At 39.9% G+C, this 27753-nt stretch overlaps 2 protein-coding genes across 5 annotated transcripts in view; one reads left to right on the top strand and one right to left on the bottom strand.

Moving 5' to 3' along the window:
• The window catches only part of tmem198aa (transmembrane protein 198aa), a 34772-nt gene extending 25295 nt beyond the window's left edge, over positions 1–9477 (bottom strand). Inside the window, exon 1 of the mRNA XM_069698561.1 lies at positions 9033–9477. The gene's annotated coding sequence lies outside the window, so the exon portion shown is untranslated. The remainder of the gene's footprint in view (positions 1–9032) is intronic.
• A 1952-nt stretch (positions 9478–11429) lies between these two features.
• LOC138620916 (myc box-dependent-interacting protein 1) lies at positions 11430–27654 on the top strand. Of its 4 annotated transcripts, none has more exons than XM_069698563.1 (19): positions 11430–11750; positions 12634–12714; positions 12928–12982; positions 13105–13199; positions 13665–13760; positions 14046–14156; positions 14298–14390; positions 14888–14973; positions 15428–15503; positions 15937–15992; positions 16836–16880; positions 18268–18337; positions 18751–18873; positions 20899–20919; positions 23141–23530; positions 24066–24141; positions 24682–24758; positions 24864–24965; positions 25121–27654. In XM_069698563.1, exons 1-19 carry the CDS (start codon positions 11664–11666, stop codon positions 25220–25222), a joined length of 1842 nt encoding a protein of 613 aa, XP_069554664.1. In that variant the 5' UTR covers positions 11430–11663; the 3' UTR covers positions 25223–27654. The 4 variants fall into 4 exon arrangements, with proteins under 4 accessions (XP_069554664.1, XP_069554663.1, XP_069554666.1 ...); XM_069698562.1 differs by having other exon boundaries at positions 24066–24137; positions 24672–24758; XM_069698565.1 differs by lacking the exon at positions 23141–23530 and having other exon boundaries at positions 24066–24137; positions 24672–24758.
• The last annotated feature ends 99 nt before the right edge of the window (positions 27655–27753 follow it).

Here is a 27753-nt window from a genome sequence, read left to right on the forward strand (position 1 = left end):
GTGCCGCAGTGAGATCGAAAACTATGATGTCATTGTAAAGTTTGCAGATAATACGGTTATAATGAGCCTTCTGAAGAGGAGAAAATGTGCCACGGTTTTGTCACGGATTATTTTTCAAGATGGTGTCATAAAGCCTTTTTGGAATAAAATGTGACAAAGACCAAGCGAATGTATGTTCATGTTAGACGTCACAACTCCAACCCTGTCAAAACTTTAACTAAAGGTGAGGATATAGAAAAATCCTGTACAAAAGTGTAGTGCTGCTGGAGTGCACTAGAATGACGCTCAGCCACCCCTTTTTTCAAAGCAAGGAAATAAAAGGGTCACAGTTCTCTTGATCTGGTTATAATTAGTTTACATTTTCTGAGTGCTTGAAGGTCCAATCACCTCTAAAGCTCATGTCATTCAAAGGAGCCAATAAGATAACAAGTGCACTGGTTAAAGTTGTCATGTTGACATTAAAGGTATATTAATTGATTTGTGAGGTCAACTTAAAAGCCTCGTTTTGATCCACTACCATTTGCCCTATAAAAGTTACTACATTACACACTCAACACTACCTGCACATTTGTTTCAAATTGAAAGCCTTTTAGCGTTTCATTCGATTCAGTAAAGTACATTTGCAGGACCATATTGAGATTGAAATTGAACAGTAATACCTAGTAATCCAGAACCATTGAAAATGTATTTATCATGGTTGACTTTATTAAACCTATGCGATGAAAATATTAATTATTGACTGTTGTAGTCAAACATACCACCACCATGCTTACACAACCGTAACTGTGCTCTGGTGTGTTCCAGTACTTTTAACAAATAGCATTGCATAGTAACAAATGGGCACTCAAATTGATAATAAACTGAGCTTTGATTATGTAAAAAAGCCTGCAGCACCATTTTTATCTGAGAAAGATGGCTAAATTGGATGTTGACAGCTCCCTGACGACTCTGTTAATTAATCTTTTACTGAGCTGATTTTTACGTTTTTGTTGATTTATGTTTCAAATAATCTGAAGAAGAAAAAAAAATCTATTCATTTCCATTTTATTTATATAGTCACAACATGAGTCATCACAGGCCACTTATCATAAATGCATTATATATTACTACAAACAGTTGAAGAAAGCAGAGTCCACTCGAACAGTTCCCATCGCCTGCACCTTCGGAGTTTCATGCCTTGCCTTCAGGCTCCTGCTTCAAGTACCCATTATCCAAAACCAACAGATGCATACATTCTCTCAGACCCTCAGCTACTTCTCTGCTAAACCCCAATAGAAAAAAGGAGACATCACTTTAGCTGTACCTGTGGTTTACGTGCGTTTTAAAAAAAAAAAAAAACTTTTATTACACTGCTCTATTGTATTTAAATGACTTGTGTGTTTTGGATGTACTCTACTTCAGGTCCTCGCTGTCTGTTTGTCTTTTTATTATATATTTTTTTGTCTGACCGTTCATGGGCTCATTCTTCAGTGCCTCTAGGGTGCAGACTCATGTCCCAATACGCAGTAGGAGCTTGATTTTAAACAGGAAGACGGTGATAAACATGTAATGGTTAGTGTCTGTCAGCGTGCACTCTTCAATTCTGTTTTTCGAGAAAAGACAAAGACCATTTATGTGCATGTGACAGTTGATGCATGTTGCTGATGTCATGATTGCTAATAAGATGACACACACATCTAGTCCATGTCATCGGGGAGACAACTACTGTGTGTGTGTGTGTGTGTGTGTGTGTGTGTGTGTGTGTGTGTGTGTGTGTGTGTGTGTGTGTGTGTGTGTGTGTGTGTGTGTGTGTGTGTGTGTGTGTGTGTGTGTGTGTTTTGTAGAAGCACGGTGATGATGGGAAGTCAGAAAGAATCATCGCATTACAATCTGGTATTGCATATAGCATCACACTCTGATCTAACATCTGCTCTCATTAAATCATATTGTACAATAGAGAACTACTGCCATTAATGATGCAGTCCAGTAACCGCTGAGATATGACATAAAAATGCCTGTTCAGCCATTGTATCCAAGAGGGTGATGGTTTTTATTTCAATAATGAGCCCAGTAGCAATGTGTCAGTTCTGCGAAAGCCGTGTTTGAAGGAAACAACAGTACACGAGCGCAAGTGACCTTTGTCACACAGAGGAGGATGTTCCATTCTGATAATGGGTTTGACAGTGATGTACCAATTACCTCTATTTATGTTACCAGCATGTTATTCAATGTGAGCTTTGTTAATGAAGGCAACCTTTAAAAAAAGCACGAGAAGTTGTTTATAAGGGAATCTAAACACCCATTTTTTCCATCTGCTATTATACAAATGCATTGGCTTACATGCATATCCTTACACCCTTACAAATTACATATTTATTTATTTTTTGGATATAAGTACCAACATCAAAAGGGCCGGCTTTGAGACCATTTGATTAGACACTGCTTTCGGAGATTTTATAAACAAAGGAATGCATTCATTTGTTATCAAAAAAGGACTGATAATGAAGACAATTGTTTTATGCTGAGCTATTTCATAGCAAACCAGACTGGGCAGTTACACTGAACTATCTTTCTGGTCATCACAGTTGGCATAGTAACCAAAAAGGTGCAGACAGTATTGTTTTACTGGAAATGCCTCCACTGTTACATCTTTGATTAACTGGACTGATTTCTGAAGCTCCTGAACCTTCAGTATGAATGCTGCTTGTACAGAAAGTACAGGTACGGCAGCTCAGCAGTGCAACTTAATAGTAATTTGTACAGACATTAGACAAGTGAAGTCTCCAATCACTCATCTCAGCATCTTATTGTAATTTTGTTTTATAAGCTTGAGAAGTCGAGATTTCCCTCCTGACTGCCTTTGTAGACTTTGTTTCTCTGTCAGTTTAAATTTACTCTTCCCTTACTATTTTCGTTTTAATCATATCTTGCATATCTTTATCAGTTTAGAATGAATACTAATTCAACTGTAAAATATGACAAATAAGAGTAAAAACATCATTAACATTCCTCATGGAGCTGTAACAGCACATTCTTCACAAAATAATGATGTTCGATAAAGCATTGACACGGTAGATTAACTGTTAAATGAAGAAAAAAAAAACGTGCAATTCAAGGCCATTTCAGACTTGAGTCATGTTCGTCAAACAGTAGCCTTTAACATAAACAAAGTTGGTCTCACTTTAAATATCTTTCACTGCTTGCAATATTTGCATAATTTTCTTAACTTCAACCAGATCCCCCTCCTGCTATTTAATTACCCTTTATTATTATTATTATTGCTCAAATAAAATTTTACTCAAGGCCACATAGAGAGAAGCAGCCTTGGCCTGGGTCATTTGATTGCCCAGCTCCTTCTGTTTAAATGCCGAAGAGAGAAACATTCTCCAGACACTCTCGCTTTCTCCCTTTGAGCTACAAGTCTACTGAGACATCCGAGTGACCTCTACTGTAAAGCCCTCACACTCCTGCCCGCTCATTAAAAAAAAAAAAAAAAAAAAACACCAAGACGGTCTATTCTCGATGTTAGGTCCTGTAACCAACCAGTCTGTCACCCATCTCCTCTTTGTGTATCCACCCATTCATCCACCAAGCTATTCTGTTAGCATTGTACTTGATAAGAGAGACAGCAGAGTGCAGATAAACTAATTAGCTGTGCAGTGATCCCAAGTGTAACTTCAGATGTTGCATGTGTAACCACAGGCCGCCTCGTAGCATTTAAGCTGAAGTGATCTTAAGTGTGTGTGTGTGTGTGTGTGTGTGTGTGTGTGTGTGTGTGTGTGTGTGTGTGTGTGTGTGTGTGTGTGTGTGTGTGTGTGTGTGTGTGTGTGTGTCTGTCTGTCTGTCTGTACTGTTGTAGGGACATAAATATGTGTACATAGTCAGACTGTGGGCACCCACCCCAAAAATCATTGTATTTTAAGGTTAGGTTTGGGTTACAGTTCGAGTAAGTCTACAAAAATGAATGCAAGCCAATGTAATGTCCTCAGAAGTGATGGAAACAGGAGTGTGTGTGTGTGTGTGTGTGTGTGTGTGTGTGTGTGTGTGTGTGTGTGTGTGTGTGTGTGTGTGTGTGTGTGTGTGTGTGTGTGTGTGTGTGTGTGTGTGTGTGTGCGTGCGCGTGCATATGTTGGTGGCCTCAGCATTGATCCCCCTGTAAGCCTTGGTCGTTGCTTGTGGCCTGAAGGTGAGGTGACGGGGGAGTAAAGAGGCTTTCATCAGATTACAGCTCATTCTCTGTCTTTCACCGTCTCTCTCCTCAGCATCGTTTATCTCACTGCTGCTTTCAGCCCCTTTACTCCTTCGCTCTCTTTCTCTCTTGCTGAACACTAGACCTACTTTAAGCCCCAGCGTTAAATTTGTCTCCAATCCCAAATGGAGTCATTTGTCTTTTCCCAAATGTCCCCGATGAGCTGCTAGTGGCTGTTCAGAACTATGTGACTGCACATCAAAACGATCACTCATAATGCAGGAAGAGAACAATATTCAGTGCAAGGTCTTTTCACAGACATTTTTGTAAACTCTTTTTCTTTCAGGTAGCTGAAGCCACTCTGTTTGACAAAGTTTTTACGTATTCTCTGCAAAGTAATTGTTGCCCTTCTATAAATGTAGTGGAGGAACAAAACAGTATTTCCTTGTGTGATGTGTATCTAAGAGTGAATATTGAACTTTGTCTGCACTAATTCCTGTTATTCCCCATAGTATCTAACTTTGTGTATGTGTTGTTTGCTGCTGAGCATGTGGCTTACAGTGGATTCATTTGTGCATATTTTCTGAAAACAGCTGCCTGCTACTGTAAATGGGCTGATGGTATCGCTGAGACCAAACCCTTGTGGGTCTTCAAACCAAAACTCTGAGTTGAAAGTTGCTGAAGAGAACTACAGATGCAGGTAATCAATCACTCAAAGACACAGTCATTTTTTCCATTGCTATTATAGCTACAATTTTAGCCTCGTAGTTGTCACTGTCTGTACGGTCATAATATCCACTTCTGTTCCTGAAGTTTGTAAGAATATGATGTCACATTGAAACTAACTTTAACGTTTTGGAAATTGTGGAATAATTAACCCACGAATGCTTGAGTTATGCCCGCAAACTTGTTTTGTCAGGTCACAGTGATCCTTGACCTTTTAATCAACAAAATCCAATCAATTCATCCTTGATTTGAAGTGAATGTTTGTGTCAAATTTTGAAATCATTCCCCAGAGCTGTTCCTGAGATATCATGTTTACGAGCATTGGACAGGTGGACGGACGGATGGACAACCCGTAAACATGATGCGTCCGCGGAGACAAAAATATTGATTGAAGAAGTCATATCGTGCACACTGTGTGCACTGTGTAAGTACAGCACTTGAGTAAATGTATTTAATTTCTTTCCATTAGTGGAAAACACACACACACACACACACACACACACACACACACACACACACACACACACACACACACACACACACACACACACACACACACACACACACACACACACACACACACACACACACTTTCTTCCATCTTTCAGTGTTTCTGAGCTGTGTTGCTCACAGCTGTGTCTCTCTGTAGACCCGTCCTGAATAACTGCATTCAGTTGTATCTCTTCATTCCCTTTGCTCTGTTTGTTGATATTTACTGTGATAGCACAACCAGCCAACCACCGACATCACACATGAGCAATGTTCAACGACCTCATGGATTCCTTGAACACATTTAAGTAAAAAAATAATAATAAAAAAAAAAAATTGCACACATTTTTTTTTTTTTACATTATTTGGATCTACTCCATAAACAATGGCAGATACACTCGGTTCTGATTTATATAGTATAGAAAAAAACGCTTCCAGCTACAAACCAATATGACAGCCGAACGCACGCACATCATATGCTACAATGCCAGAGGGCTTTAACACGGTGTGAGTCAAAAGACCTGGTTGAAAGTAGTGCCTCCAAACGTGACGCCGTCTGATGCCGACAGCGTAATTGACCGACATCCTTTTTTTTTTTGCATCGATTGAGCTGCATAACAGACACAAATACATATCTGACTACCACTGAGGGCCAGTATGTGTGGCATGTATGCATGTAAAAACGGCAGTGGGAAGGTCGGCGCTGGTGTGTATTAATTGGATTAGGATTGACTTTGCCCTTTCTCCCCCCGCTTTACTTAGACTCACTATCCTTTATTCTTTTAACTCCTCTCCTCTTGCTGCGTCTCCACCATCTAGTTCTCCACCCTAATCATTCTTTTTGAAGTCTAGTTTCCTTATTCTATGGTACGTTGTTTTTGTTTTTGTTTTTATAAGTCATTACACTGACACCTCTACCTTTTTATCCCACCTTCTCTCCTGTCACTTACACTTTGTATTTGTTGCTCGAATCACTCCTATTTTCACTCGCAATCCTCCGTCACTTTCTCCATTTCCGTCCTTCTCTTCAGTACGCAACTAAAACATTGAGTCCGCCTGTTGCAGACTTGCTCCGTCAGACAGAGGGGTCCCTGTAGACTTCTTGTTCTCAGTTTTGAATCCTAGTCTTTTTGGCTTGTGTTCATTGGACTTACATAACCCGTCCTCACAGCAGCACGGTGCGTAGCAACACAGGAAATCCTTGAATTGAATCGTCTGTGTGAATGATAGCCTCTCTGATGCCCGTCCTCACCTAAGCACTAATTTCTGTTTAAACATTTTGAGATGAGATCATTGTAATGCAGATTAAAATACAGGATGGTGGAGTAAAATTTATGAGGCTGAAAGCTTTCTTCTCAATACTGAACATCTTTCTTTGTTTGCCTTGACGGGCTGTTTTCTTTCAAGCACTGAAATAAATTGAAATAATATGGTGGAGACGCTTGGGCTAAAAACAAAGCTTTGTGCTGGACATAAAAACCCTTTTCAGATTTTCCACACTTTTGTGATCTATGGAGAAAGGAGAGATGCCACAAGGACACAGAATGTTTCACTCCTGGCCAGACTTCTCATCAACTGAGCCTGTCCCTTTGGCCAAAGTCCTAAATTTGAGGACTGGTTGCCTCCTGGTTATGGTTACATAACCACCAGCAAACCACCATAGGGGAAGCTCATTCAAATAGCTTAAATTCTTCTTCTTCTTTTTTTTTTTTTTTTAATAAATAAAGGTGTGAGTTTCAATCCCATTGCACATTACACATTTCTCCATGTCCTCCTGTCTCTTCACTATCGCCTCATTTTCTTATTTAAAACACAGGTCAAGCCACTCTGAGCATGAATGTGAATAACATTTGTCAACCAGCTGATAGAGAAATTGAATTCTGACTGGACCATTTGGACATCGTAGATTATTAAAGTCATTGTTAAAGGCTATCATTTTGATCAAAAACTCATTACATTTCCGTGCTGGGAGACCACGAGTGCTCCTGTGAAACACCACTGTTGGGAGGCTCAGTGCACAGATATGGATGTAAATAAATTATTATAAAAGCTAGATGCTAAGCCAACGAACAGTTCAAGAGTTGCTTCCTCAAGCTATTTTTTCCCAGAATATACCTAAAGATCAACTGTGGCAAGACAGAGTTCAGCCTGGGAAATGCATCACAAACTAATGGAGAGTATTATTAAAAGATTTAATAGCTCATGAGGTCAGACATGCTGTGGGCTGACATCGGTGCACTTTCCAATGCATCACTCCAAACAAAAGCTCACAGTCAGTATATATATATATATATACAGTGGTTTCATCACCGTCTTTTACTTTGCATCTTATTCATTCTTCGTCCCAGTGCAGCCTTTCTTCATCATCCTGTATTCTCATACTGTACAATCTTCAAATCCATCATTGTAGGAGATGAGATCGCCACATCAGGGATGGGATTTTATGTTTTCTAATGGCCTGCGCATGGTCATTTGTCATGCTTGAATAAAGCCAAAATATTCCTTATAATGTGTAATTTTAAAAGGGGGTCTGGATCTTACAACAGCAACAGTAATCTATTACTCTTACTTCTTTGTGTATCATGGAAATAGGGTCATCTTCGTTCTTCTGTTGGTTTATGTGTCTCTTATTGAGTCATATGGACAGCTATGCACACGTGCACACACATACTAAACACTTACACATAGACATAATCAGGATACCAAACAAATATGCAGAATTACACAGGCGAGTACACTCGGCTTGTTTCGTTTTGGTACATTTATGAATACACTGTCTTTAAGTGGGAAAGAGAGCACGCGCGTTCAAGCTTTGTGTTTCCAGAACAGCTAGTGTGTGGTACTGACAACATTTGCATGCTTAACAAAGGAAATAAAGGAAAAATGCCTGCACACTTTGGGCTGCTGCCTATAATTACTTCTCTTTCGCTCTGGCAAACTACTAATTATGAAGATGTTTCATGTGCTATTACTGTAGCCTGAACAGAGAGGAGCTGGAGAGAGAAATCCGATGAGAGAAAGATTTTCTCACTGTTTTTATCTGATAGATAGATAGATAGATAGATAGATAGATAGATAGATAGATAGATAGATAGATAGATAGATAGATAGATAGATAGATAGATAGATAGATAGATATAATGTGGAAGCACGTGACTTTCCGCGAGCGAAAATCAATTTGGCTCCTGGTGTTTACACGCTGTCCAACCCAATTATCCACACTGGTATCAAATTCAGAGTTACATTATTAATTCCAACGCATCATGAAGGATTCATCTGGCAGTCACTGATATGACATGAGGAGTCTGGAAGTGCTCGCGTCTCGTGTTAAAGCACCAAATGTCCCCTGAAGGGAGGGTTTGAAAACAATAGAGGGAAAACAATAGCCGAGCTGAGGTAGACCTCCATGTGTCTAATTTTCAAAGGCAGTTACAGTGATTGGCACACAGGCTGTGGGCAACACAGTTGGCTTCTGGAACCATTTTAACATAAGGAAATGTGGACGGCTCTTCAATTGGACAGTTTAATGAAGAAACACTTTATTTGTTTATTTCTGACACGCGCCAGACTCTGTGATTCAATTTAAAAAAAAATAATCAATGTGCTGTACTAAAATAATTGTAACGTGAGGCGAACAAAGAAAACTCACCTCATAAATGCAACATATTGACGTGGTGTTCCTTTGTCATGCTCGATTTGGAAAGCAGATGAAAAGAAGCCCAGCGAATCTGCACTTGTCGGCTCGGTCAGCTTGAAAAACTCAGCATCACGTCTCTGTGAAACGGGTTCGGTCCAAAGCCAGGGAGCAACTCCGGAAAACGCCGAAGCGAAGATGAAACAAAGCTCAACTACTCTCTCATCTCCTCTCCTCCACTCTTGGCATCAATATGTCACTTACTGGCTGCCGCTCGTTGTCCAGACAGACGTGTAGTTGTTCGCCAGCACCTCATGCAATATTGAACGCCGATAATGGACCAGTGCGATGGGAAATAGGAATGCTGCCTTGCGGTTTTTATTCCATGTTTACATCATGCACCCAATTATTCCCTTCCTAAACGACCAGTATGTGCGCTTCCTTTGTGCTGCCCGTCTTTCTCACTCACAGCGGGTTAAACCATTCCCGCAGCACGAGAAGGGGTGCATGGGAGCAATTCGTGCGATTACACGGGTTTGGTGACTCGTGGCCAAATGTTGTTATTGTCGGGGATAAAGAGACCCGGAGATATGAGGAGGAGAGTAGGGACGGAAAAGAAAAAGGAGAGAGATAGAACAAAGTAGATAAGGAAAGACATTTGCAATAAAATGATTTAAAGAAGAGGAGCTGTATTTACATCATATTTTACGAGCGCTTATTGTCTATTTTGCAAATAAGACAGGAAGTAAAGAGAAGCCGGTTTAAAACGTGTTGTGGATAAAAAACAATATCCACGATTTGAAATTTTCTATAAAGAACATAGTTTCTTGTTTGTTGCTTTAGCAGATTGTGACTGAAAACAATATGATCACTGCCTCTTAAACGCAGCTTTCTGGCACTACACCATGTTTTCTTTCCTGCAGGGATGATTTCTCATAAACACGCTCTCATGCTAGATTATGCAACAGAGATATAATTACATCCAGTCCAATAGTGGGAAGAAAAAAAACACAAGGCCCAGCCTTCCAAGAGCCTTTTGTTCCTCTGCCTGTCCGCCCCTTCAGCACCAGCTGAGTGTCAGTTCAGGACCCTGGAGAGCTCCCAGCTAGCACCAACCACCTGTGTCAACATAGAGCTGCAGTTTCTGATGCAGTTTTACTATCAAATAGAAAATCAGATTTATTTTAAGTAGGCTATATTTACAAATCAGGAAAAGAAAACTGAACGAATGTATCCAGTGTTACAACAAGATCATTATAAATTGAATGGAGACATCACACAGAGTATCCCGGTTTGTGTGATCGTGTCACACTGTCTGCAGAGTCTCGGTCTTATTGCCAGACTGTTTAAAAAAAAAAAAAAAAAAAAAAAATCAAAACTGCAGCATTATAAAAAAAAAAGAAAAGTGAAAGAGCTTTGCTCCAAGTCCCGAGGATACTGTTTGAATGCGGATATAAGCAGTGTTCTAATGGCGCCCCCTCCCGGAGAGAATTATTGTTTAACATAGCCAGTGGAAACCAAACACATTCATTTTAAACCAGACAAACCCTGTTGTATTCCATGATAGTAAATCTGTGTCAGTGCATCCTCAGGTCTGTTGATCATCTAGGAAAAGACACAGCAGGGTTTCAAAAGATGATTGTGATGTTTACTGTCAAACGATGTTGATTTGGGATTCACTTTTAGCCTAAAGGTTCGTACTCCAGCTGGGTAATCAGTAACTGCTGCTTGTCACCCTGCTGTGAATTGTTTTTGTGACTAATTAAAGAAAATCCACGTTGAGTAGCAATATTTGTACTTAAAATTCCAATTTAAGCGGAAATCTTTCTATACGCATGATAGTTTTGATCTGTATTCCCGACCAGACACTTCAGAAAAATAGCATCCTTAAATTGTCTCTTGCTGCGCTGTTACTTCAGTGGGTGTTTATTCTTTGAGTCACTTTCCTGCATGTTTAGCGGCTTTTTAGTGATACTCATAAATGCAGCTTCTCTGTTACTTCACGTGTTACGTAACGACATAATAGCGGACTCAGACGGATGAGTTTTGAAACGTTAATACCATGCATGCTTGAAAGTAGCTGTTCCTTTACCAATGTTTTGCTCTTGGTTATGGAAGTTTAGAAGGACATTTATTTATTATAAATTTAAGACCATGATCATTTTAAGACCCGTTTATGACTATATGATCAAGCCAAATTTAAGGTAAAAAATTAAGATCACTAAAATGCATTTTAAGGGTTGCAAGAGCAGGATTTGCTTCAAAACCACCACAGTTTGTTTATATTTTAGCTTCATCGGTTGATTCATTATTTATTGCACAGTTTCTCTGTGTGAACGTGCAGCAGCAGCAGCAGCAGCATCTGTACCTTTAAGATCATCTCTCGCAGCATCCTCCTCCTCTGTCAGGGACGCGCGCACACACACACACACACACTGCAGCTCAACATTAGAGAATACAGCCTAGCTTTCTGCACACACATCCTTCAACAGATACATCATAGCATCATATAATTACATTTATCATCATTATTCTTCACTGGACATTGATGCATTTGCCTCAACAATCGCCGTAGCGGTCCAGCCGATCGTTATTTTTCTTTTATTTCCTTCCCTCCCGCATCCAAAGACTGATCTACGCTACAAGATGGCTGAGCTGAATTTGGGGAAGGGGTTGACTGCAGGAAAAGTGGCCAGCAACGTTCAGAAAAAGCTAACCAGAGCCCAGGAAAAGGTAAGAGCGTCTCCCTTACACGTTAATGTATGAGGAATTGTATTTCAGGCCTGCACGCCGCGGAGCAGCAGTGCCGCATCCACCGCTGAGGCGCAGTGTCGCATCACGACTCAATAACGAACAGGGAGGCTGTGAGTGTTTGGGGATGGGGATGTCCCCTTCAAATACACCCCGAATATTGTCATACAGCGAACACGTTCATACTGCAGTGAGATGATGAACGCCTACTCCTAACTGAGGCCATGACTGACGTCTCTAGTATTTTTAGGCCTGTTTCTACATATCTAAATAGCTAAATGAGCTTCTTTTTTTTATTTTTTTTTTTTTTACCCAAATTGTAACAACAGCATCTTCTCAAACATTCTGCTATAGCACCATGATGGTATTAAACAACCATGTTGCAGTATGTAGTGGTAGATTGGAGGCCATTAAGCACCTGCACGTTGTGCGCTGACTACATGGGAGGGGGCGCTATTTTCCTATCAGAATGCATCACTGTGAAGGAAGAGACAGTAAGTACATCGTGGTCCCCTTTAAAGTAAATGTACGTTATCTGTGTGAATGGGACAAAGAACATACTGTAGATTTGGCTTATTTCTGCCCTTATCGATGTACTAAATAGAAGACGATTTGCTTTATTTGGAATTCCTCATGCTTGAAAAGCATGCTCTGGCATACATTGATTTTACAACCAATTTATACAAAGAAATCTTATCTTACATGCAAACAGTTGAGTGTTCACATGTTCAGTTTATTTTAGAGAGAATTAAAAACTAACCTCTTGTTTTATGATGCTGAAAGTAAAAACTGGGTTGAATCAGTTGCTACCATTGCCCTTGGTCATCTCTCTAATGTCATCATTCATTATTTGTTTGACCTACAGGTTCTACAGAAGCTTGGCAAAGCAGACGAGACCAAAGATGTTGCTTTTGAGGAGGGAGTTATCAACTTCAACAAACAATATGTGAGTTCAGGACAGCAACACGTGAGGCCTGCCAGAGTCATATTGCTAATTTACCCGGCAATCAATTATACTATTGACCAGTTGTTGCATAACAGTGCAGCCTAAAACAAAATATAGGTCTACTGTAACTTGACAGACTATTTAGTCTGAACCTGCAGCTTGTATCATGTTTTTTTTTTTTGATGAACCACATATTTTGTGTTTCGCCCTCAGACTGAAGGCAGCAAACTCCAGAGGGACCTAAGAGCATATCTGGAGGCAGTGAAAGGTGACATACAGACACACACAAGTCAATACAGACTCACACCCATTAATACACAAGTACACAATCATGGATGTAGAAATATTCACTTCAACTAATGCACAGCATGTGTGTGTGTGTGTCCTCAGCCATGCACGAGTCCTCCAATAACCTGCAGTCATGTCTAGCTGACATGTATGAGCCAGACTGGTACGGCAAGAACGAAGTGGATTCCATTGTGGAGGTCAGAAACTCTTCATGTATATAAAATATTATATACTGTATGTTGTCTGCATGTGTTAGACTGTCTTACTGCTGGTTGTTATATAGATGTCAATTGCATCATCGCACCTGTTAATCATGGTGTAAGTAAAGCTATGTGAGCTACGGTTAGAATTATGTAGACCTGAAATGTTATGTTTCAATGTAGGTTTAAAAAGTCATAAACTGGAATGTCTGATTAGAAATGTTGAAGATCTCTTGAAATTTCCTTGAACTTACTCACTTTTGGATTGATGGCTTGTGTTTCGCAACAAATAGGCTGCAACAAAACACAAAAACAATTAGTTTAAAGGGTCTCATTTAGTCATACTTCAGGAATAAACTGTAATGGAGAAATATACTCATGAAGCATACTGCAAGCCTTTAGTCTTATTTGATCTCTAACCGTGTGTGACTGTGTGCTTCCGTATCTTAATCCGTGCTGCAGGACTGTGATGTGCTTTGGGAAGATTACCACCAAAAGTTGGTTGATCACGCTCTCATATCCATGGATACTTACCTGGGCCAGTTCCCTGATATCAAGGTAGGCTGCGAGGTCTGAAACTCAACAAAAAATGATTGGTATTACGTGTTAATGCAGTTTCTCCACATCATACTAAATATTGTGACCTTACTATCATTTTAATTATCATGCACCGTCGATATATCAGCTGCATTGAACTATAAATAGTTAACGCTACAACAACAGATTCGTTCACTTTGTTACATCATAGCTTACGCAGCTTACAAGCTTATTTTGAAAGAATGAAAAATGAGTATATCAGCTCGGATGAAGAATGTTGATAACCCAGTACTTTTTTTTGTTCAGGCTCGTATAGCTAAGAGGGACAGGAAGTTGGTTGATTTCGACAGTGCCAGGCATACCTATGCTGCTACACACAAGAGCAAGAAAAAGGACGGGGGCATTAAAATTACCAAGGTAAAACATATACTTTAATAGAAAGAGTACACTGCTAATGGTGTTTTTAATCACACAACAATTATTTATTTTATTTTTAATTCAGGTGTATTTACATTCAGCAAATTTGCTTAACGTATGCGTTTGTTTTCTCTCTTCCAGCCCTCCTCCCTGTTGGAAAGGGCCACTCCAGGTTGGGCTCAGGGTATCCTGTCTGCACACAACGTTGCCCAGAGCAGCCTCTCCAGGAGCCAGGTACACAGTGTTAATACTCTATGTCCTACAAGGCCTTTTGACTGTCAAACAATTATAAGGGATGTTCTGGTTGCCCAGCAGTCAAATATATATTGTATGTGATGTATCAATGAGGTCCTCAGTTTGAGCCCGTTTGACAAAGTTTTTTTTTTTTTTTTTTTTTGCATGCCATCACTCTTTTTCTCTGCCCTCTCTGTTTCCTGTCACCACACTATTGACAGTCTAATGAAGGCGAAATGAAAATGCCAACAACAAAGCAACTGTAGCTAAATCATGTTGAAGCACAATCGAAGGTGGCAGGAGATGATACACACACTCATCCAGCATGTCATTTATTAGCGGAACATCAAACACACACTCACAAACAAACTGTAATGCACTGTACGAACGCTGTGTGTGTGTGTGTGTGTGTGTGTGTGTGTGTGTGTGTGTGTGTGTGTGTGTGTGTGTGTGTGTGTGTGTGTGTGTGTGTGTGTGTGTGTGTGTGTGTATTTCAGGCTGAGGAGGAGCTGGAAAAAACCCAGAAGGTGTTTGAGGAGATTAATATCGACTTGCAAGAGGAGTTACCTTCCCTCTGGAACAGGTGTGTGATAATTGATTAACACAGTGATTCCCAAGCTGTGGTACATGTACCATTGATGGGACGTGAGGCTTCAGCTGGTGGTCTTGCCGAGGGGCTTAACAATTGCTCTCCAACTGGCCCAGATCCAAACACCTGTCATTACATTTTATTACAGACAACAGTTGATACTTACACATATCACATAGCAAGTATGTAGAAATAATTTGGTGATCATTTCAATGTTTTAGAAATAAAATGAGTCTGTCCGACATAATGCTAACGTTAGCTTGACTAAGTCAAAAACCTTTTGGTGTCTGCAGTGGGAAGTAGTACTTGAGAAGTTTTGTTCTGGTATTTAGTGGTGCCTGGTTTGAAAGGTTTGGAAACCTCTGGATTAATACACTTTCCTACAGGATACTGGTGTACGCCAAGCCAGCTGTCAGTACTGACTCTCTGTCCTCTCTGCCTTCTCTAGTCGCGTTGGGTTTTATGTCAGCACCTTCCAGAGTTTGGCTGGTTTTGAGGAGAAGTTTCACAAGGAAATGGGCCGGGTAAGAGTCCTCTACAGACCTGCAGCAGTGCTGGATTTAGATACAAGACCAGACAAAATAAATTGACAGTATATCAGATAACAGAAAATGTTGACAGTGCCAGTGATTACATCAGCAGCTACTGCAACTGAATCTAAAAAGTCTACTATAATTCAATTTTCCCTGTAAAACAAAGTAAGATATTTTTAACTGGATGCGGGCAGTTTATCTCCCTGTATTACTGTCTTAGCTCGAGAGTTGTAAATACATCTGTCTGAATTTGGACATAAGGATGCGAACAAGCAGCAGCAGACGCACTTGGCAGCACATGGACAGTAATACAGACCAGGAGGAAGCAAACAAAGTTTTATGATCATGTCGTAGGACATGAATTAAACATGTGGCAATGCTGTTTCTATCTGTTATCTCACACTCCCTCTTCTCATCTTTGTAGTTGGATCAAGATTTGTTTGACGTCTTGGAGACACTGGAGGGAGCAGACACAAGCAGGTTAGTGAGCAATGAGCCATCATTTCATTTCTCTTTTGGTGTAGAAACACTCTCTTCTGCTGAGTGTCTTTATAATAGCTTGTGTAAGTCATGAATCACTTGAATGCTTTAGAAAAACAAACTCATTTTATATATTTTTTTACATCAAAGATTTTGATGTTGAATTCATTTATAGCATTATATATTTTCATCTTATCTATTTTAATACATCTCCTGTTTTCACTATTCTAAAAAAACAACACCAGCTGTTTCTGTAAAACCCTGGGAATCATTTGAGCTCACTGGGTCTCATCAGTTTATTTACACTGGTTGATCGCCTTAGCCAACAAAATAAATACTTGCTATGTTGTATGTCTACGACTCCTTCTGAACCAAAAATGATCTTTTCAGAAATGTTTGCAAATATTTGAGCGTGTGGAAGGGTCATATTCATCCTGTTTGCTGAATGTAGTGCGCCGGTCAGAAGTTAAAATAGCAGTAAATGAAGTGGTGAGGTGACTTTGAAATGAGTTCATTTTTTTCTTTGTTGGTGTGTTTACTGTTTGATAAATCACTATCATTTTGTTTTTTAAGGCCCACCGGTGGACTTCACAAAAGAGAATTGGTTTTGCTTATTCTTTTTATAAGGCCTATAGGAAATACCTTTTTTGTACACAACATTAACAGTTAAGGGTTTTTCTCTCTGACACCTTGAGTACTTGTGAGGGGTAAATGTTAGAGCGACAGGAAAGAGTTGTGTCATCCTAACCATCTGTAAAACACTACATATCAGAAACTATTTCAGCTACAAACATTAACCCGGAGCCACTCCTGAAACCCTCCCTCCCCCCCTCCCCCTTATAGAAAGACAGGTAACAGCGGCACCTCATCGTCAGGAGCAAACAAGAGGTAACTGTGGTAACCACGGTGACACTACAACTGTCTGTCTTTGCAACTGACCTGTCTGTCCAGCTGTTTTATGTCAGTCAGTTTGCAGACTTTGGAAATTTCACAGGAACACGTGCTTGGTTGTGCAAGTGATTTCAAAGATACACTGTCTGATCAGAGCTGTGCGCTCAGAGATGCAGAAATACGAGAGTGCGTCCTTAATGCTGCAGCAGGCAAGAATCTTGCGTAACAATACAGCAACAAGGGATCTCATCTCCTTAGAAAGAAGACTTGTTGCAGAGCATGAAGTGATTAATGAAGGTTTACAGCTACAGTATGCTACTTTTTACCTTGAGGCAGTAGGTGTATTCTTAGTACCTCAAGTTAATTTTATTTCAGACCAACATCACAAAAATTACAAATGTGCCTTAAAGGGCTTTACAATCTGTCTCGCATACAACGCCCTCCCCAGAGTCTCTCCAAAAACCTTTAACAGGGAAAAACTAAGGAAGAAACCCGAGGAATGGCAACAGAGAAGGGACCATGGTTCCAGGACAAACAGACATGCAATTGAGTAAAATTACATTATTGAAAATTAGGATGACAAATTGATAGATACATAAACAACTTTGTCCCTATAAGATCCACTAATATACACAAAATTAGTGTGCCTGAGTACTACCTTGCCCTAACTTTGTTCTGTAATTTAATTGAACACACACATTCAAAGATATTGCAACATAGAAGAACATAATAACATCTTTAAACTAACTGGCTTCAAGTTAAGGTAATAAACTAGAACCTACTTTAGGGCCATGATCATGTGAGGTGATTCTGTAATGGTGCATATTCCCAAACAGATATATTCATTTAAACGATGCTGACACAAAATAAGCCCAGAGATTTTTATGGAGTAGTTGTCCTCTTCTCCTGGTTGGAGTCTTGACTTTTCAAGACTTACTACCATTTGAAGCCACCAAAGTACAAAAATTGCCTGTTCCAGCAATAACTTGCAGGTATATGCCACACTCTCTTGACATATCTGCAGGTTTGGGGGCAGCTTTTGTCATCTTTAGAACATCTTCTTTATGACAGCGAATGCCTCTATCACTGCTCGCTTGAGAGGATTTACTAAAGGCACAGACAAAGCTTGCTTGCATGGGAGGAGAGGAATGGAGGGAAGGGATGACCACTTTTCTTGCATGACACCTCTTGCAATAACAACTTCTGCTTGGACTTGTGTAGAGCATGCCTTGTAACTTCCCTCTAGCTATGTTTTAGCTTTTAGATCCTCTCCAACCTCTGCTGCACCTTCCCCTCAAATTGTTTGATATCTTTATGTGGTTCTCTGTAATATGTATGTTTTCTCCTCTTGCCTTTCATTTCTCTCCCTCTGTCATTCACTTAGTGGTAAAGAGGCATCTAACCACACTCTCAGGCCAGGAGGACCGCCCCCAATCCCCAAATCTCCATCCAAGGTAGGCAAACACTCTCCCACACAGACACCCAGTTTTCTCTTCCTTCAGAGTTGTAAGAGTTGTCCTACATAATTATGTTTTTACACAGAGGATTGGCTGTGTGTAATTTAGGTGACAGCTCCAGGGTGCTCTTTTGCATTCAACTCGGTGTCACGGTTTACTGATCAATCACACCTTTTACATACAGAACACTTTCTGTGACTACATAAAACATTAATTCATTAATTAATCTGACATTTTTTTAAACATATATAACATGTACAAAAAAAATAGAGACAGTTTGAAATACCTGAATGTATAATCAGTTAACAAATTCTGACAAAATTTTATTTCAGAATACAAATTCATAACAGGACTCATATTCATTTGGCTTGTGGAACAACTTCTTTATCGTATTTTCTTCTGTATTCTAGCTAAGACCAGCAGTGCCTCCTCCACCCAAGGTGACCCCATCTAAGGACATGAAAGCAGAGAACATCATCAATCTGTTTGATGCTGCAGCTACTCCTGATATCAGCGTCACCTCCCCGACAGAGGTGAGTGAGCAGCTGCTGTCAAATGCTGTGGAACAGCCCTTTAACTTTCCCTTTTTCTGCAGTGGTCAGAACCTTTCAGTGTTCCTTCTTCTGGCCTGCCCCTCCACCTATTCTATTCTATTCTATTCTATTCTATTCTATTCTATTCTATTCTATTCTATTCTATTCTATTCTATTCTATTCTATTCTATTCTATTCTATTCTGTTCTATTCTATTCTGTTCTGTTCTATTCTATTCTATTCTGTTCTGTTCTGTTCTGTTCTGTTCTATTCTATTCTATTCTATTCTATTCTATTCTATTCTATTCTATTCTATTCTATTCTGTCAAATTCTGTCCTACTCCCTGCTGCCACTGTTGTGCCCGTTAGCCAATGAGCCCTCCTGTTCCTGTCGTTATCAGTTTGACAGTCCTGCAGTGAGCAGCTTGTTGGACATGGACCTGGACTCTTTCAGTGCAGCAACCAAAACCTCGGCGGCCACACAGGTGGATGATTCATGGCATGAACGTAAAGATCGTAGAGACGCTTTTCTGTAGGATATGCCAATCTTCACAAGAGATTTCATGTTTTATTCAGACAAGTTCATTTCATGATATTTAAGTGCAAGGTAGGTGGGGCAAATGATCAGGTACTAATAGCATACAACATTTATGGTTAGCAGTGCAGTTGTTTGACTTTAAATATGTTGAAATAAGCTTGATGAGTCTGAATATATAATGAAATAACTTGGTAAGCTTGACATGGTTTGAGGTGTTGCTGGCTCTGCTTCTTCCCGAATTTCAAGAGGTGGATGATGGCATGATAATCTGTAGAAACCTGCTTCTATAGCGACCACTTCTTCCTGCTTCAGCACTGTCCACAGGTCACTCATGGCATGAACGGCAGATTACAGCCCTGCTCTGTGCTTTTCTTCTTTCTCTTCAGGACCGGTCAAATCTTAACATACAGTTCAATCATATACACTTTGCTCATATTACTGGGAGGGTGTTTTTATTTATTTATTTTGAAGGTTTTTAAAAGTAACCTTTTTTTGTTTTGCATACTTACATATATTTGGCATATACACAACATTAACAAAGTTTTTTGGGGGGTTTTACTGCGTAATGCAGGGCTCCGTCTCAACATCTGCCTGGTGCCAAACAGCAGAGAGACAGAGTTAGTCAGAGAAGAACGTGGAACATGCAACATGCTAAAGACCTACTGTAGATATTTGTCTCAGAAGTAGGTGGAGAGCAAGCCAGAGCTCAAACAGTGAACATTGCTATGGCCAAAAACATAGCAACAAATGAATGCAAATGGTTGGAGCAGAAATATTTAGCTTCCATAAAGTACATAAAGTGCAGTTAGTGCCCATTTTCACTATTAATGTTAATGGTAATATTGATGATAATACAATACAATCCTGTCTTTAGCAATGCCTTTTACAGGCTGCTACAATTCAGTTAAAATGAGAGAACTTGAAAAATCTGTTGGAATTTCTTAGTGACATTTTTTGCTTTTATTCAGTGTAGACTGACAGGAAATGTAGGGAGAGAGCTGCACATCACTTTTAACATAGCTGCCAGCAATTTTCACTTTCCCTCATTGCAAGGATATTTAAAATTAAGGTAAATCATTAGCACTGCACCCTTGGTGTTAAGATGCTGTCCTCTGATTCAAGTGAAAAAAATGGTTCACTGCTGGTACGAATGATATTAATTTTAAGTAACGTTAGCTCTTCAGACAGATTGCGAGATTAAACAGTTAAATAATGTGGACATTAGCATTTGTGCCTTTCTCATACGCTACACTCAAACTGTGCAGGTGACCGTCATGTACAATAACCACTTAAGCGAATCCAACTCGTCAGACATACTTCACTTTGTGCGTCAGACTTCACCAGGTAGTGCTCTTGTTCTGGGAAGATCTACGGGGCTTGTAGGTTTAGAGCATGAGACCCGCACTGATTAAATGCAAAGGCCAAAATCACAAACTTTGTAAAGAACTCTGCTTTTCTCATTCTGTTGCTTCCTTGGTTTTCTACAGCCGGCAAACTGGGAATCATGGGTAAGCAAATCATCCTCATGGTATAAATGTCTTGAAAATATATGTAAATATCAACAATGATCACCATCTTTATCAACATATTGTTGTTTGTGTTTGTGGTGCCCATGAACTCATTATCATTGTTTGTAGTATGTAGCCATTTTAAACGCCCCACTGTCCCCATGCTTCTTCTATGATGGATTTTTTTGTTGTTGTTGTTCATAAACAAGCTTGTTTGGATCTATTTCATTTGTGTGTCCCAAATCTGTTTGTGTGCTGTCTGTGTGTCTGCAGTGCTTGGTGTGATAACACTTAAACACTGAAGATATTGTCGTACAACACAAATGGAACTTGGGTGTGAGCCGGAGTCAATTCAGTTTTAAATTGACATTTAACCCTGTTACGCATATTGAATCAATATAAATGGTATCTCGTGTGCAATCCTATCTTAAAAGCGGTCTCTCTATGTCTCTCTACAGTATGCTGTATATGCAGCGTGTACAGCATATTGATGATGTACGGATCTGAAACTTATAAAGGATTATTCGTAAGACACTACTAACGTCTACAAACGATGAATGTTTGTGTATAATAAATGTAATTGTAAATGTAAGTGAAAGTTCTCTATGGCGTGAAATAATTTGTAACTGAATTGAGCTCCTTTCTTTCTGTTTCCCCTCATATCCCTGTATGTTCACATATCAAACAGACAGAACATGTAGCCTTTACATGTGTCCTCATGCTACATGTGACACACAGGGATCAGTCTTGTTCTGAAACTTGAGTGAAGTTGCTCATGTTTGCAGTGGATTTCTTCTTTTATAGAAATGAGAACAGTAAACTAACAAGAACTAGTGGGCAACTTCACAACGCCTTGCTTGTAGCTTGGCCTTCTGGCCATTTACTAACCTTTGCGTTCATCCCTGTCACTGTAAGAGGGACGTGTCTCAATAGTCATGGAGTATATCAGAGCTTGAGGCAAAGCAGCGATGACTCACAAAGGAATGACACTTCTCCTCTTACAAAGCTTCCTTCCTCTTTCTCCATCTGAACATAGCCGTGGGATTATAAACCATGCTTGCTAACTACACACAGAAGATCCAACATCTATCTTCTGATGGGAAAAAGATTTTGCGTTTCCGCCTTCTGCTGCCACCCTTCCTAATCTTCATCTGTCTTTTGATTTAATCTGAACCTTCCCTGCGAAGGTTAAGAATTCTACATCAATCTTCTTGGGTCTTATGATGATGATGATGGTGATGCTGATGACTTGCTGACATGGCATCTTTCATCACCCTGTTTTTGCTCATCAGTGCAAAACTGCTTCTTTTTTTTACCCCTTTAAATATAGTAGATCATTTAATCAGAAAAATACTTGATATCACCTCCCCAAACATTCATCCACGTTCAAATCCCTGAAAAGACTATTCTCATTTTGCAAGTTTTAGCCCCTTTACTAATCAATTATTTACATTACTGCACAATTTAAAATGACAAAGAGATGAAACATGTAAACAGATTCTCACAGCGACAATGCTAACATACAATTTTACACCACCTTAGGGTAGCTTGTTAGCCTGCTATCATTTGCTAATTAGCACTAAATACAAACTACTGCAGACTCTAATAGTAATGTCATTTTGCAGATATCTGGTCACAAACCAAGCTTAAGTTTTGACCTGATCATAGTGCCAGAAAACTTACCAAAATTAGTACAAATCTTTTCCCCTGGAACACACATGGACATGAAAGCTGCAAACTAGAGAAAATTATATTTGAATGCCAACCAAAGTGGCCAACTGAACAACATTTCCATCGGGTCATGCCGCTTGTGTGGCTAAAAATATTCAATAGAATATGGTCAACATAAGATGCATTAATCACCATTAAGTTAAGGGCTAAAGATTTTAAAATCAAATGGTATATTAATTTTCAAACATTCAGTTTTGAACCCCTTGTTTGGTATTTCCATAATACAACCCCTTATGCATCGTTTCAGTGTTTCTTTAAAATCCCTCTCAATTTCCGAATGCCCTCTCCATCAAATATTTAACTGTGTTCCTTTGCCCACTGTTGTGTTCATACACTTGGACACACAAGCCCTTAAGTACCTCTTCTTCCTGGCCTTTCTGTCTCTTAATACTCCCCCTTTCCATTTGGTTTATGAAACCCTTACACTGCCCATAAGGTATTCTATCTCTGATGACCTCTGACTCCTTAAAACCTAACCCTTGCCCTTCAGCCTGAGAACATTGGTGCCCAGGAAGAGGACACCGAGCAGCACTATGATCCCGTGGCTACTGCTACAGAGGCCTGGGTGGATGATGGCACGCAGCCTGTCCACTATGACCCCATAGCAGCTGCCACAGAGGGCTGGGGGGATGACGGAACCCTACCAGTTCGCTATGACTCTGTGGCGGCGACTCAGGAGGAATGGGGGGATGATGGGACCCAGACGGCTCATAACGACCCTGTGGCTGAAGCCCAGGAAGGTTGGGGTGATGACAGTAGCCAGCCGGTCACAGAGGTGCCTGCCACAGACGATGAAACACCTGAGGATGAGGCTCCGGCTGATGCGGCTGAGAAGGAAGCCACTCCAGCTGCTGATGTGTTGGATAATAAAGAGGGTCAGGTAACCAAGGAGGCAGAAATGGAGTGATGCATCTGGACGAAAATGGTGGATGCATCGACTCTTGAGAAGGAGGTTTGAGCATGGGGTACTGGACAGCAACAGATAATGCCAAGATAAATCGTGAATAAAGGTGGAAAGATGGAGAAGTCTTGTCATGGGTAGGTTTAGGATGCATCTGGACCAGAAGGATGGATGCATCAACTGTGATGAAGAGGGCAAGTTGAGGGAAAGCAAAGAATAGCAACATCTGCTTTTCAACACGCACAGTTAATCTCAGTCACTGCTAATCACAAGTCCACACATTTAGTATGCTGTGCAGAACCTTTATCTCTAGCAACTGTGCAATAATATCAAATCTTGCTGTCTATTCAACATGCCTGTATTAACCAAGACTTTGCTGTTTAGGCTGTAAGCTTGTCTTTTTTGTCTGCCTTTTCTGCCTTTTCTTCTTTCACTCTTTGCCCCTCTTTTTTTTAATCATTCATTTGTTTCACTCTGTAACATCTTTGTTTGTCCTCTTTCTCTCTGCTCACAGGGTGAGTCAGCAGCAGCAGCAGCAGCTGCTCCAGCAGAAGAAGAAAAAGCAGCAGCAGCAGCAACAGAGGAGGTGAGTGCAAGAGGAACTTCTGTTATAATGCACTTGTTATTGCAACATTAAATTTCCCATTTTGTTTCCAAAAAACAGCAAAGCAAAGAAAAAAAATTATAAAGCTCTGAAGAGCCCTGTTTTTGTAAACAGTTATACAACCCCCCCACTTTGCATTGTTATGTGTTAGGTAACCATATAAGTTTATCTTTTAATGGTTCTGAAATTCTCAAGAAAGCAAAATACTCTTACAGGCTTCATCTCATGAACCACAAAAAAATCCATCTGATCAGATAATTTTGTTTATAATTACATCATAATTAAGTAGCAATTACACCATTGGCTCGACTGACATTTGTTTTATGATCAAACCTTTTTGGGAAAGCTTTTTTTTTTTTTTTTTTTTTTTTTTTTTTTCTTTTCAAATATGGACAGTCGGTCATCTGCTGTCGGATTTTCCCTTTTTGCTTCAAAAACATCAAACCTAATGGGCACAAGTATGTGTCTTACAAGTGTTGCAGTGTAAACAACTTGTCAGTAATATTTCCTGTGTAGACACCTGCAGCAGCAGCAGCAGCAGCAGCAGAAACAACAGAAGCAGCATCCGAACCTGCAGAAATGCCCCCTGGCTTCCTGTTCAAGGTAAAACAGGCAACTGATTTAAAAAAAATCTCAATAGTCTGAGCATTTACACAAATATATCCTGCACATATGGAGATAATTCATGTTAGTATTTATGTGAAACAGGTCCAGGTGATGCACGATTATGCTGCCAACGACACAGATGAACTGGAGATGAAGGCCGGTGATTTGGTGCTAGTAACCACCTTTGACAACCCTGATGAACAGGTACACGCACACACACACACACACACACACACACACACACACACACACACACACACACACACACACACACACACATACAAAGTCATATAGTGATGTGCTGTAGTGTCACAGACTCTGATATGATTATGTCATTTTTGACATGATTGTGTGTTTAGGATGACGGCTGGCTGATGGGAATGAAGCAGACTGACTGGCAGCAAAACAAAGAAAATGCCAACAAAGGAGTATTTCCCGAAAACTTCACCCAGAGGCTGTGAAAAAGGAGGACAGGTCATTCCAGCGCTCTCCTACATGTCTCTTCTCCTCTTTCCTATATCTTTTTTCCTCCCTCTTGCCCTGATACTGTATCTTTACTAGGACTTTGGCCATAGAAGCAGAACTGTCACAGCCCTGGATGAAACCACGCATTTCTAAGGTCTGATACACTGTGCTAAGAGTGGATCTTGGCATTTCTGTGGATTTCTGCCAACATTTACGAATTACAAATGTCGCCATTTCACAGGTCCCACTCTTTGCTGTCTCTCTGTGGTATTGTTGCTACTCCACACTTGAGGAATTGATTAGAGAGTTCTGGTCATGCAGGAGAGACACAGGGAGACAGGGATTGACCTCTGCGATGGTTACAACTGAAATTAAGGTTTTATTCTTGGTCATGTCTCATCATAAGAGAGAAAATGTCTTATGAGATGTGTTCAGCTGGTATTGAGAGCAGTGTAAAATTATTAAGACAGTGCCATGTAGCAGAGTATCCCATACACACAAATAAGCCCTAAAATCTGTTTTTATAAAGGATGAAAGAGTGTAAACTACTAAAACCAGATTTACAAAAGGGTAAAAACACATACTGGTTTGTCTTCTCTGTAGTAAATAATATTCATCACACTCCTGACACAATGCCTTTTGGACACATCTAGCCCATCATCCATCCCTTCTTTAATCGTTTACTCGTGGAAATTGGGCCCTTGGTTGTTGTATTAGTTTAGATTCTATGGTGGTATAGGTAGTACGAACCTGTTGTTAAAATCCAAATACATGCATTCACAGTTTACTGGTCATCAGACAGCAGCATAGCAATCCAGTACAAAATTCGGAGTCATATAGAGTAGAAAAACACAACCGTTAAAGTCATTTTTGACCATTTTTAATTCCTTAAAATTGTGTGGATCGATCTTTTTTTTTTCACAAGGGATTCCAAATATGCATTAGCAGGCCTGTTAAAGAGCAAGCCAACAAAACTACATCAACAAGAAACTGCTACTGGTAGTATAAAAATTGTGTTTGTCAACGTGGTTACACCCTAATACTAATCAAATATATATAACTGAGCCAGCCTCATTCAGCCACACTTTAAAAAAAAAAAATCGTGCCGAAAACAGTTCCCTCCGTTTGCATAGAGACTACTTCACTCAAATGCTGATGATTACGAATATGCACCAGAGCAACTTCTTTTATTTTTGTATGCTGCCAAGCAATGATTACATATAGCCTAATGTAACTATGTCAACATAATTGCCAACTGAGGATGTTATGGAGTCTTTTGTACTTCTGTAAGGTTTACTGCTCTCGACGTAGCCGCTAGGTAGTTGAAACTATCTCACATTCAGTCATTCATTCAGTCGCTGACTAAAAAGAGATTCACGAGTCTCATGATATTACTAACGTGTAATAAGTGTGAGAGAAAACGTGTGTGTACGATTGTGTGTGTGTGTGTGTGTGTGTGTGTGTGTGTGTGTGTGTGTGTGTGTGTGTGTGTGTGTGTGTGTGTGTGTGTGTGTGTGTGTGTGTGTGTGTGTGTGTGTTTATGAGTTGTTTGAGAAACATAAATCTTTATCTATAGGCTATTGTTATTGGACGATATCACCACCACCAACACCTACCAGGGGATAAGGTCGTCCGTTTTACAGGAAGTTTTTTCTGACTGGACAAAAGGCAACTCAAACGTATTGGGTCTTTTCCCGCTGACTGGTTTGATGGTTCCAGGTGTTATTGTGCATTTGTTGTGTATAAGTGTAATTTTTGCCAAGCTGTGATGACAGACACATATTCTATAAAGACATTCATATCTGTATGTGAGTTAATGTGAGCATGCTGACTTCCCATGTGTTGTTGTGTGAACACCCTTAATTTAAGACGGTGATACTTGGGTCACTTTTGAGGCAGGAGAAACAAGCAATTCTTTATTTTTTATCGATTTTATTTTCTTAATCTTAGCAAGAGGGATGGTGGAGGGCAGGTACATCGTGTTGTGATTCCCCACCATTCTCTCTTAAATCAGTCCTGATTATAATTGCTGGTTGTCCATCAGCCTTGCCTCAAAATGTTGCTAGGTATCGTGGTCCAAACAGAGTTAATTACACGGAGACAGGACACATAGAGATAAATTGCAAGTCACCAGACTCAGGTGGACTAATGGTTTTCAGTATTTGAACCACTCGGGATGTGCATGATTTTTATTTTCAAGTGTATTTAAAAGGCCTCATGTGAGAACAACACCTGAAGATTTAGGTAAATCAATCCCACTCACATTTTCTTTTCTAATTGTGTGTATAATAATTGGTGAGTGTTTTACCTGGGTCTGGTTCTGTATCTGTCTTTATGGATCAGTCTCCTGCGATGAGCTATGGGATACGACAAAAAGGTTTTTCCTGTACCTAACTGACCAATAATAATAAAGATTACTTAGAATCTACTTTTCTTTGGTTCTTGTTTGTAATCTGCTTTGTGCACATGACTTGGAAACACTAAAAAGTGCAATTTCCTCTGAACAAATTGATAAAAATGAATTTTA

Source organism: Brachyistius frenatus, unplaced genomic scaffold (assembly GCF_029030835.1).
Source record: "Brachyistius frenatus isolate BFR_SWC_R1_liver_20210118 unplaced genomic scaffold, ASM2903083v1 Contig_27, whole genome shotgun sequence".
NCBI classification, from domain to species: domain Eukaryota; kingdom Metazoa; phylum Chordata; class Actinopteri; family Embiotocidae; genus Brachyistius; species Brachyistius frenatus.

Excerpts from the sequence above, each read along its gene's own strand:
- LOC138620916 (XM_069698562.1), top strand. The coding sequence starts at position 11,664 with ATGGCTGAGCTGAATTTGGGGAAGGGGTTGACTGCAGGAAAAGTGGCC. Across the intron at positions 12,715-12,927 it reads TCAACTTCAACAAACAATAT|ACTGAAGGCAGCAAACTCCA; the intron begins GTGAGTTCAGGA and ends TTTCGCCCTCAG. Across the intron at positions 13,200-13,664 it reads AAGTGGATTCCATTGTGGAG|GACTGTGATGTGCTTTGGGA; the intron begins GTCAGAAACTCT and ends TCCGTGCTGCAG.